The following is a 12,743-nucleotide window of genomic DNA, read 5'->3' on the forward strand; positions in this document are numbered from 1 at the left end:
CAGTATGCTGGTGTAGGAGAACCACCTCACATAAAAGATTTATGGAGAAAGTCTCCATCTCATCTGGGTCCCAAAGATTAATAAAGAGGCATTATTAGCTGGTAAAGGGGTCCTAGACAGGGACACAGAGATGTGTCTCAAGCCTGAGATGAGAAGGTGGCAGTTTGACTAAAGTATAGAGCGGGACAAGGGGCTGGAGGGATGAGCTTGAGAAGTGAGGGGAGGCCAGTCCTCCAGAACCTGGGAAGCCAGGTGAACGAATTTGACTGTCTGATGTTGGTGGATACCACTAAAAGGTTTGACTCGGGGAAACAACAGGATCAAATCAGATCTGCTTGCTTGCTCAAGACTGCTGGTTCAAAAGGGGACAAGGCTGCAGGCAGGGAAGCTCCTCAGGTGAGAGGAAATGATGGTTGGTCTTAATTAAGGTAGTGGCAGAGGGAATAGAGGAAAGTGAATAGAATCAAAAGATAAAGGAGGTACAGGACTTGGTAATGATTGGGTGAGTTTGTGGGAATCAAGGGTGATGATTCGTAGGTTTTATGGCTTTGATAACTAGATGGAGTGGTGCCATTTGCTTATATAGGCAAAATAGGAGACGAGGTTTGAGGATAAAGATTGTTTTAGATGTTGAGATGTCTTTTTTTTTCTTTTTTTGGCCGCGTGGCTTGTGATATTTTAGTTCCCCAACCAGGGGTTAAACCCAGGCCCCCCAGCAGTGGAAGCGTGGAGTCCTAACCACTGGACCACCAGGGAAGTCCCTGTTGAGGTGTCGTTGAAAGACATCCTAGTGAAGACAGCAAGTAGTCTGGTGTGGAGCTGAAAGGTGCATTCTTGGGTAGACATGAACTGAGGACTAAGTGGCTGCAAAGATGTAAACTAAAGCCTGGACTGGGGGTTGCAGTTGCTCAGGGAGCATGTAGAAGGGCCTGAGATTGGTCCCAAGGAATAGAGTTGGGACAGCCAAGTTCTAAGAGTGGGCCAGGGAACGGGGGTGGGGGGAGCGGGTAGATGAAACGTGAGTGAGCACCTTAAAATCATGCCATGCCACCTTCCGGCAAAGTTTTTATGTCACTATTTTCATAAGACTCTTGACTTTTCTAAAACATTACCTCAGTTATTGGTCAAAGGGCACCCTGTTTAGCAAAGTTTAAGGGAGTTCCGCTCCAGCTATGCAAAAGCCTGCAAAGGAGATTTAGCCAGAAAATAATGCAGGGCCACAGACAACTGAAAGGCCTAAGATAAGGACCAAAATGGGCCCACTGGATTTGACAGAGGTTGCTGGCGACAGCAGGGAGACCTTTCTTGAAGAGGTGGGGCAGAATCTGGAGAGTAAGCTGAGGTGTGAGTGCGTGGGATGAAGTAATGGAGACAGAGTCATTGCGAAGAACTGATTTCCCCACAGTCATCCTTGCCCCGCCCTGTTCTCGGAGGAGCTGGTATGATCGTGAAAGATCCACTATTCTCTGGTTAATGATATAGTCTTGGTCACCCACCAATGCCCAATTTGGCCACTCCATTTCTGCCCTCTCCCCTTGGCTTCTCAAGCTGCAGCTCTGTTGCTTTTCCTCTGACCAGCAAGCCTCTTCTCTTAGATAGCTTCCGTTTATCCTTTCAGCTGAAATGTGACATCTTCAGAGACGGTGTCTCCATCTCCTGGTTTAGGCCAAACCCTTTAAAAGTGCTTAGCATTTTCAGTTGTAATTTAAATAGTTAATTGTTTCTGTCTTCCCAGCTGTGGTATAAACTTGAGAAAAAGGCCTTCATTGTTCCAGAACCTGCTCACTCAATTAATGGGATGTGGATCTTTTAAAAATGTAAAAGACATCCTGGAGGCAATTTGTTGGAAAACTGAATAGAGAAGGTAAAACAAGGCCTCCGGGGCTCCCTTTAATAGCAGAGACACTTGATGGTGAGAACACAGGACACTAAGAGCGCAGAGGAATTTGGAAGTAGGAACTTGGAGGTGGCAAGTTGAAGTCTGGCAGCTTTACCCCTAAACAGTTTGCTTCCAGTGAAGTGAAGAAGTTGCATTCACTTACTTACACTATGACTTTTTTCTGTAGTCCTCTGCTAACATTGCCTTCTATTCCTTCCATTTAAAAAGAGAATGTATCAGCTTTTCCAGGATCACATAAAGTTATGTAAAACTCTGAATTTCTAAACTACTGCAAAGATAAAGATAAAATACCTGCAACCTTCTGTTCAGAATTCAGACATTAAGCCAAGTTTAAAGGAAAGTGTGGTGCTTTGTTTCGACCACAGATGTGTTATCTGTTGACTTCCCAAATAACTTCTGAATGAACCCATCTCAAAAAACGAGAGCAAGGATGTTATTATACCAAGATATCCTTCACAGGGAAAAAACTGGCAGTTGTAGACTGCTGGTTAAGGTCACAGAACTACTCTTTTAAATGATGCTCAGATGTTAAATGTTGATAATGTAGCAGCTTTTTTGGACTGAGTTAAAATATTCAGGTGAAGGTTTGATTTCTGGATAAAGGCAGACATGTCACATTATACTGGAGGTTCCATTGCATTTCACTACAGCTTTAAGAGAGACAAATTAGTAAAAAGCAAGCTCTAACATCAGGAGCTCTTCCACAAAGACTCCGGCTTACCTCTTAATAAGCCTTGAGTTTTTATCCTAATTCCCATGTGTTTATTAACATTCATTCTAAAAAGGCATTTGTTCATTTAAATCTGTTTATAAAGGTTCTAAAAGGTAAAACACTGATCAGTCACAATCATTTACTTGGACTTTAAATAGTCAAATATTTACCAAGCACTCCCACAGTATTAGAATCTCTGTAGGGGTATGAAGTGTAAGCCTATGTCACTTGACTCAGGATTTTTATTCTACTTTAGAACATTTTTTTTTTTAAGATTTTTTTTTTTTTTTGATGTGGACCATTTTTAAAGTCTTTATTGAATTTGTTACAATATTGCTTCTGTTTTATGATGTATTGGTTTTTTGGCTGCGAGGCATGTGGGATCTTAGCTCCCCGACCAGGGATTGAACCCGCACCCCCTAAATTGGAAGGCGAAGTCTTAACCACTGGACCAGCAGGGAAGTCCCTAGAACATTTAATTTTATTCTAAGGAGTAAGGATAAGAAGTAGGCATTTGTCTTGGTTAGGGTCCTGGTTTATAAAAATGTCACCTTAAGTTTATATATAGTTTACAGATGAGAATATTTCAAGTCATGTAACTAACTTTCCCAGAGATGTATTTCACAGGCGCACCAACAAGGATAGAAGCATTTTAGTTTAGTATTTTTGTTTCTTTGTTTTTTGGTTTTTTTTTTTAAGTGCATGGCAAGATAACTACTTCTGCGTAATCCTTTACAAACCAGCTGTTACGGAACAGTGGCTTAGTTAGTACACTTTTTAAGAAAGTGTTGCCCTCTGAGCTGAAATAGTACACAAACAAACATACAAACATTTAAATACACGAGATAAGCCATTTCCCCAACTTTCTAACACTAATGAACATTTTCAGTCTAAGCTAACTATGTGAAAAAATGTTAATATAACCCACAGTTAATGGAAACTTTAAAATGTATATATTTGTTTTCAAACTTATTTCAAAGACGAGTGTTTGTTAGAAGTTGGTTGAGTGTCCTATAAACTATCATTTATTATTTATAATAATCTTTTAGGCTAAAATACATAGTGGGAATAGACCAATTCCCCCTGGACCTTAAAGCACCCTGAAATCACAATTCTCTTACACCATTCCAAGTTCTACTATGAATAGATAGCCACCTATTACCAATTAAAACTATCAGGCTAGTTATCAATCTAGTTATTTAATGACAGCATACTGACTTAACAGATAATGGTTTATTTCTCAAATTCTATCACACAAAGGTATACTATGTGTGGTGATTAGATAATTCATGAAATCTAGTCCAAAATCGCTTAGGGAATTTTCATCTGCAGTCCTACCTGCAGGAAAAAAGATCAAATGAATCATCACTCCTGTCTACACACCATCTGACAGTGTAGAGGAGGGTGTGAATCAAATAAAGAGTTCATACCTATTAAAAATTGGACTACCTTGCTGGTTTAATTTTGGATGAACCCAAAAGACCAAGGTTGGGGGTCTGATATCTATTTGATGCTTATTACACAGGTTTTGTTTGTTTGTTTTTTAAATAACCGTGACACCTCTAGATGATTCCTTGGAAGAGGTGTCTGTGATCCCAAGGGAAGTCAACAGTAATAAAGCATGACTGCTTGAAGAAATAGCTAAAGTACACACCTCCTGAACAGATGGCCTTTTGGTGCCTCTGTACAGGAGATGAAATCATGATTTTTTAAATTTACAATGACATCTCATTCCACAAAAGGTTGAATTAATAAGGCAAACCACCATGCTTAATCCACAGTTTACAAGCTGATTCCTTAGGGATCCAGCAGGGGATGAAGGGAAAACTGAAAGCAGTTTTAAAAGTTGAACTAACAGTATTTTATTTCTCAGCAACTCTAGGCACACTGATTAAACATGAGATGAATAAAGGCTAAGCAAGAGAGAATATCAACCCTAAGACTAAGACACAGAGGGAGGTTGGACAAGGACTTAGATAAGTATCTTATAAAGCTACTTTCATACCCTTCTTCAGTTGCCTCTTCTGGGTAGAAAGTTTAATCTTAGTGATTAGGTAGGAGAATATCAGACAGCATTCAAGTTGGAGATCTTAACCTGAATGCAAACCAGGTCCTGCCCTCAGTGACTGCCAGTGGCACCCGGAGTCCACAGCTGGCCGTGACGCAGGCACTCCAGCTCACGGGCTGCTGGCCTGGAGAAGCTTCAGAACTCCTCCGGGCCCCAGTTTCTTCTTTGTAAACAAGGGAGTTAGTTAGTTATGTCCAATGACCTGAGGCCCCTGCATCTCAAATCCCATGACTCAAAATGTATTTTAATAAAGCATCACCACCCACCTACCCTTTAGAGAGCCTCACTAAAGGTCATTAGTGTGACTTTGCCAGTCATTCACAAGCCCGGCAAGAACCTATTTACCTTAAAATGTTAAGAACCAACTCAAGTCAAACCTGACGTCACTATTAATGTAAATTATGATTAGTCGTTTTCAGATTAACTTGATTTTTAAATCAGTTTTGTGATAGTCCTTTACCACATGCTAAATGTGTAAACTGACACGAACAACTATTGCATTTCCCTTGACTTTCTAATCTTTCCAAATTTGTAATGATGTATATATCCTTCAACATCAGCTTTCTCTTCTTTTCTTCTAGAAGCGAAGTAGGCAGTTCTCCCCACAGTACTGTGCTGCCCTCACTGTTCTGCCGCAGGCAGCCAGGGTCAGCTCTGCTTTGGCCCCTGCTGTGTCAGAAGTCTAACCCACAAAAGTCTAAGGACTATTACACAAGATTTTGCTTTGCCCACACATATTAAGCAAGGCAAGTATAGATCACAAGTATTCAAATTACAAGTCACTTAAAAGCATTTTGTACATTAATGACAAGGGTTATTATACAAGTAATCTTTTAAAAAATTATCGCACAAAACACCTTTGTGTTTAGACTTGTTTAACACCGTTGCTAGTGACGTTTGTGTTAACACTCAGTGCTCTAGGCCACTGATTGTCAGAACCAGAGGTGGGTACAGGAGGATAAACCAAAAATCATTCAGTGCCCACCGAGGAGAAATACCAGGGGCTGGTACCCGTCACTCAGCACAGCATGTGGAGAAGAGAATGACTCCAGAGGGAACTGAGGACAAGGAGCTCTGTAAGTGCGGTGGGTCTCCTTCACGTCAGAAGTTACTTCCACAGTAGAATCCTACTGCTGCCGTACTTGAAGGAGAACCTGTGTTCTATTTCTGGTGTTGATCTTCTCATGAAATACCTATTAGCCAACAAATTTCGACAATTTTGACATCTCAATACAGACACTTCAAAAGTGTCTCAAAGACAATCTCATTTTCCTACATAGTGAATACAAACTAAAACTCCACAATAATCATCTTTAGATATTTTACTTAGTACATTTCACAGTATTCAATCCCTCATGAATATTTTGTAGTGATCTCTGTTCGATTCTGACACAAAGTATGTGATTCCAGTTTGATTCAGAGTGTATAATTCCTCTTTTCTCGCTGTTATAGTAAATTTATTTTGCCTCCTTTCTGATTTTCACCGTTAAGAACTAAAAAAGGAAAACAACAACATAATGTTCTAGTATTAAACATTTTGAGAAACCCAGCCCAGGCAGGTCCCATTGGACATAAATGTCTAGAAGCTGTGTCATAAGGAGGACTGTATCTCCTACAGTAACATTACAACATGGAAGTGCACTGCTAATCAAGGAGAAGATAGCTAAACCATCTAAAAACTCCGTAATTGTGTGAAAGAGTGAAATAACGTCCTGTCAAATGGACAATATAAAACGTACTCTCATGGAACTTCTGACATGATCGTGAACCTTGTGGGTTGCCTGAATCTCTGTTCCCGCACCTCGGGCAGCAAGCACACTGCCTCCTAAAAGCCATTCGCAACTTAGGTCAGCTTTCGTGACGCCAAAGCTCTCATTACAGAGCTGATGTCTAGACATGGCTTCCAGCCTCCTTACTCTATCCTTTGATACACAAAGGACATAAAAAGACAGACACATCACAAATAAAACCTAAAAGCAAGATCCTCATTTACAACTACTGCACATTAAATGGTTGACAATTTTATTAAATAAACGGCTGCCTTAAGTTCTCTAATAAAGTTGGAGCTAATGCCTCTTTCCTCTAATTCTCCCTGGAGCAAGCAGGGTCTTAAACTATCTTGATGACATAATTTTAAAATGATTTCAACTTAAAATTCTTTCTTAAAAGAGCTTACAGAACATTTAGCTTCTTTCCTTTGCCTCACTCCTCAATTTGTTTAAAGTCTTAGCAGGTACAAGGTCAAATCCTTATAAGGACACCTGGGTATAAGGGATGAACGATCCCAAGGCTTCACTGCAAAGTCACACATCTAACTTGTATCTGTTTAAAATTCTGACTCCTAATGTGTTCATCTTTTGCATTAAAGAAAAAATTACCTAAAGAGTCTATGAAAATAATTTAAAAATCAACTTGAGACTTCCAATTTCAGAAACCCCAAACAACCAACTGTAGTGAGTGACATGCTGGATAAAATATGAAAGACATTTTTTAAGGATGCATTGTTGAATCAAACAACTTTCTACCAAACAACTGGCCAGAACACTTCAAAAATTATCAATGATACAAATGATAAAGACAGAAGGTTCTGTCACTAAGAACACTTAAGTTAAAAGACACTAAGTACAATGCTAAATGCAGTGTATGATCCTGGATTAGATCTTGGACCAGAAAAGGGATATTAGTTGGACAATTCAAGAAATTTGAATAATGTCTATAGATAATAGCATTATATCAGTATTAATTTCTTCATTTTGATAACTGTACTGTAGTTACATAAGATGTTAACATTTGGGGGACCTGGATGGAGGATATATGGAAATTCTTACTAGTTTTTGTTTTTTTTTTTTTTTAAGTCTAAATTATTTCAAGATGAAAAGTGAAAAAAAATTTTAATTAAATAAAACATTAAAATGCATTGCCTATGAATGACACTAAAAGGAGGAATCTGTGAGGCCAAAACTGAAGTGGAAGTGTCAACTCCTGAAGGTAATAAGCATCAATGCCAGCTTTTGCCCTGAGGACTTCTGCTGAAGCCTGAAGACTCTGGGCTTCTCCCTTCACAGCTTCAAAAGGTGCAGGAGGACAGGCCCTAAAGACAAGGGCTCCCCTCAAGGTGGGGAGTCAAGAAGGGGATGCCTATATAAAGCTGAAACCCCAAAGGTTCACATCCTTGGCTTAAAGGTAATAGGAAATAAACTTGCAATGAAAGGGGGACAGCAAGAAAGCCTAGTGTGTGGAGTGGGGGATTCTTAACTGCATGAGATGACTGTACAGGTATATACTTTGAACTCACATTTTTTCCATGTGGTCCAAAAAAAAAAAAACCCTGAAGATGACAATCTACTTTACTGAAGGGGTTGTGAGTTTGTAGTACCCTCCTTGAGACTGGCAGAGGCAAGCGACTGTCTCTAATCCAATACAACTGTGACTCAGTCCTCAAAGACTTCCCACAGGTAGAGTTCCAAGGAAAGCAGTAGCTCACAGTTAAGAAGCACAAAACACAACAAGGAAACAAGGGGTCAAGGAGAGCCTGCAGAAACAAAATAGAAACACCCACAAAGTTTTCAGATATTGCAATTGGAAAATATGAAACAACCCTGATATAGTTAGAGAAATAAAAGGTGTTCGAAAACATGAGCAAGGAATAAGGGCCCATAAAGAATGGCCAAGTATAAAGTTTAGAAATGAAAAGTTAAAGAACAGATAAGGCATAGCTGCAGGAAAAATTTTTGAACTGGAAGATATTTCTGAGGAAATAATTCTCAACACAGATCAGAAAGGCAGAAATGCGAAATATGAAAAAGAGGGTAAGAGACACGAATAGACTGAGAAGAACTAATATACTTCTAATATGAATTCAAGAAGGAATCAAAAATGACAAAGAGATGTTGGCTGGGATTTTCCAGAGGAACTCAACTTGCCACATATGTTTTTTTAAAAAGCTGTTAAGAGTAATGTGGTACACTGCAAATCAAGAGACAAACCAGTGGAACAAAAATAGAAAATCCAGAAATTAGGACCAAGTACATATAAAAATTTAGTGTTTGATGATGGTAGCACCTCAGATCACTAACTCTGAGGCGGTGAATTAAGATGGTGTTGGGCCAATTGTAAACACCTTTGGAAAACGAAAATTGGACCCACACCTTGTGCCATTCACCTGAATACATCTGAAATGATTCAAATGAATCAAGAGATCGAAATGTAAAATATGAAAGCAGAGGAGGATTCTGGAAAGATGGTAGAAACAGTGGTGCAGTTTTTGAACCTCTCAGAGTCCCTACATAAAGCAACTAAATTTAAAAACTCAAAAACCGGAGAACATTTAGAACACAACTAGATGACAAGGAGTCCCGCAGACCCCCAAAATACAAGCGGTTAAAAACAAACCATGGACAGCGACCCATATGGTCGGGGCATCGAAAGAAAACAGGGAAGCAATGGAGCATCAGATGGACCTGAGAACAACAGAACCCCTAACAGCCAACAGGTTTACACCAGAAAGTACCTGGGCCAGTGGGAGAACTGCAGCTGGAAGCGGCAGTGTTTCTGCTACTACCATAGCAAGTGACCACAGAGTGTCCATGGTAAGACAAAGGAGCTGGTGGAGGCTCCCTCTGAAACTGGCTCCTTTCTGGGTCCTTCCTAGGTAGAGCCCCTCACAGAGAAAAAGCACTGAGCGGAGTGAAGCAGTGGCTGAGCAGGACAGGGACAAAAGAACCGAAAGGTTCAGATGAAAGTGGGGAAGACCCCACTAGCCAAAGAAGATGGGACAATGTGAACTTCAAAAAGGATAATAAATGCAACTGAGTGAAACCTGTCAAAAAGGTTTATTAAATCCTCAAGTTTATATTTTTTAAATGGTCACCTTCAGAAGATGAGAGGAAATAATTCCTTACTGTGAAAATTGGTAAATTTCACAGTAAATTACCAACGCTTAGGAGAAGCATTTATCCTGCCTATGCTATATGAACAATACCACTGACATCTGTTTATAAAATATTCCAATTAACAAATGAAATAGGAGGAGTTGAATTAAAATACCACCTAGATATCAGCTGGTGATCTGCAGGAAATAGGGAGGAAAGAAGAATACACTACACCAAACCATGAATACACAATCAACACTATCCAGATTGTGGGAAATTCCAGGTCAAACAGCTATGGCTCTTAAACAGACTGTAAACAAAAAAAGAGAAAGGAATGGAGGGGGAACCTGGAGACTCAGAGACTTAAAGACATATCAAATTTAAGAAAACAGGCAAGACTAAACTATGGTGTCCAGGGACGCCCACTTGAGTGATAAACCCATAAAGAAATTCAAGCAAATGCCGACTGGAAAGGTCAGGATAGGCATTTCTAGTACAGGGAGGGGAGGTGCTGGGACAGGACGAGCAACAGAGAAGGAGCCTCAGGAGGGCCCCCCAAGTTCTGTTTCTTGACTGGCGAGGCAGGGGGCGGTTACAACGTGTTTACCTTCTAAAAACTCACTTGTTATGTGTGGTTTTGTGAATCTGTTTTATTTTATAATGGAACCAAAAAAATTTGAAAGCATACTGAACAAAAACATGGGCGAATTCCTTTCAAGTCTAGATGAGAAAACTATGACTCAATATCTAGAGGCAATAAAAGAAAAGACAAAAATTTTTGAAACTTTCACATGGCAAAAAACCATAAGCAAAACCAAGACACACTGCCAGGCAGTATTTGCAACTTAAATTACAGATAAAGGCCAACCTCCCCAGCAGCATATAAAGAGCTCTTAAAAACAGAAAGAAACACCAAGAGCCTGATGGAAAAACGAATTTCAAAAAAGGAAACCTTGAGTCCACAGTGATACTAAAACAAGGGGGGAAGACACAGAGAGAGAGAGAGAGTGTGTGTGTGTGTGTGTGTGCGCTCACATGTGTACACGTCAGGGGTGAGGGGGTCCTTAAAGAACGGCAGTTAATAAATGTGAGGAGTTATCATTTAGACAACGGTTTTCAATGGATGGCAAAGCCACACTATTTCAAAGCATCCCCCTCTAGACAATGTATTACACACGGAATATGGACCTTTGCAAGGGAGAGACCTGGTGGGCACCACCTTAACCAAGGATCAACCTGCCATTCCGTGCCTCCTGGTGGGGAACCAGAGGAACACAACTGCACCTATAAAATGTTCAACCTGAATCCAGTCACAAGAGGCAGACAGATCCAGAATCTGATCATTCTGCTGGCCTGGACTCCTCAAAAATTCAAAATAACAATAACACGAAGTGCTACTATAAACAGCTGCCTGGAAGCTCTGTGCGTGTATCGGGGCTTTTCAACTGGTGCCGTGGAGTAACGAAGCAGTGAACTACCATTTTGTTGGGAAATCCCTAAATGTCACCGAAGACAAATCCTCACTGATTCCTGAGGGCTTGAGCCCCACATCATATATGCAGACTTTCTGACACGTCTTCGTCGTGGCCTTTTCAACCCTTCACCTCCCTCCACTGCCCCTACACTCAAAGGCTTCTGAAGAAAACAAAGTCTTCTAATGATGGATTATTTACACTATTATTGTTGGGCTTCGGTGTACAGTCACTGCAAAAGTGAAGGACCACAAAGCAGAAATGAAAGGCGACCCCACCCACCACCGTTAATTACCATTTCCGTTTCTGTCATTCCCCGCAAGGGCTGCCTGCTTGTCTGTTTCAGATTCTGCCTCATTTTCATCCATGTTGTAGTCATCATCTGCTCCCAGTTTTTGCTGGTTTCTCCCTATAAAATTAGCAGAGCCATAAAACATAAGCTGCATCATTTCTCTCTCGATGCCGTGGGAACACCAGAGCCCAGGTACTGGGGTTATCCCAGTCCTGGTTTAACAATCAGATCTTTTTGCTTCCTCTCAGGAAATGACAGGGACGCACGTGCTTGCTTCCAGTGTGAATACCATGCAGGCGTTCTCTACTTATGTATGCCCCACTCCAATTCTGAATCTATACAAAGTATGGCCCTAAATAAAGGGCTATATTCCAGGCTGGAAACGGGGTAACTAGCTCACCAAACCAAAATCCCAGTTTTTTAAAGAGACAATCAACTCAAGGTTAAAGGAAGGCACCACTGTTTTCGGAAACTACGGGTTGCTGGTTAATGGCAGCCATCTCCTTAGAATGGTTCATTGCTCCGAGAGAAGGAAATGGAGTGGCTACTGTGAGCCAAAGGATAAAATTTTCACAGAATTAGACCATTCATCACTGCATTCATCCCTGGAGAGAACAGCAACCAGAAAAGAAGATCGGGACAGAATGCATTCAAGAAACAGACTCACAGGGTTTAATGTAAACATTTTATATCTGTATATAGGTAGGTAAATAAAATCTTTTGTTAAAAAAGTGTGCCTGGAAAAGGCAGCTCTAGTTCTATTTCCCTGCACTCACTGCCTGAAGTGGAAACAAAGGCCAGGCCTGCGTTTCCTGTAGCTTTATCCTACTAATCAGACCATTACAGCTGACCCAGGACAAGGTGTGACACACAGCCCCAGCAGTATCTCAGGCCTACTTACTGGTAGCGGTTGCACTTGATGACCAGCTACTGAACGGTCTGAAACTTGAATGCCAATCTGATCAGCCACCAGAGTTTCCCTTTTTCTTTTTTTCCCCCAATTCTTTAACTGAAAACTTGTGAGAACACAGTTGTCAGAAGCTTGAGTGAAAATTAAGATTTAAATGGAATCAGGGTAACTTCTGCAAATAAGTACACTCCCCAACTTCTGTCACTTGATCAGGCTCAGAACACAGGTGTCTTCTGTCTAAGCACTCCTGGCTTAGCTAGGATTGAAATTTTCCCCATCTTTCAGGGACCAAAATACACCCCAGAATATTCTGCTAATCTCAGTTTCCCACACTTTTCTTTAGAAAAGAGAAAAGTCAACCAAACCAGAAAGGTGGGATTCCCACGTCACTTTTCTGCAAGGCTCAAACGTGCGTGAAACTCCATCTAGCCAATCCTTCCGTCCCTCCTTCCTCCATCTGCTTGCCAGGCACTGCTGGTGAAACCGCATGCGGAAGTGGAGCAACAAAGATGAGGCGC

The 12,743-nt window shown here is 40.8% G+C and overlaps 1 protein-coding gene across 2 annotated transcripts in view; it reads right to left on the minus strand.

The window, feature by feature from the left end:
* Nucleotides 1-4,449: 4,449 nt before the first annotated feature.
* The window catches only part of GOLM1 (golgi membrane protein 1), a 57,415-nt gene continuing 49,121 nt past the window's right edge, over nt 4,450-12,743 (minus strand). The window contains exons 9-10 of one of the 2 annotated variants that reach the window (XM_068553405.1): nt 11,319-11,432; nt 4,450-5,873 (exon numbers count right to left, since the gene is read on the minus strand). In XM_068553405.1, the coding sequence (XP_068409506.1) occupies nt 5,863-5,873; nt 11,319-11,432 (125 nt within the window). In that variant the 3' untranslated portion in view covers nt 4,450-5,862. Of the gene's footprint in view, nt 5,874-5,902; nt 6,174-11,318; nt 11,433-12,743 lie in introns of those variants that run through there. The other variant, XM_068553404.1, reaches the window with a different exon arrangement.

The sequence above is a fragment of the Eschrichtius robustus genome, chromosome 10 (assembly GCF_028021215.1).
Source record: "Eschrichtius robustus isolate mEscRob2 chromosome 10, mEscRob2.pri, whole genome shotgun sequence".
NCBI classification, from domain to species: domain Eukaryota; kingdom Metazoa; phylum Chordata; class Mammalia; order Artiodactyla; family Eschrichtiidae; genus Eschrichtius; species Eschrichtius robustus.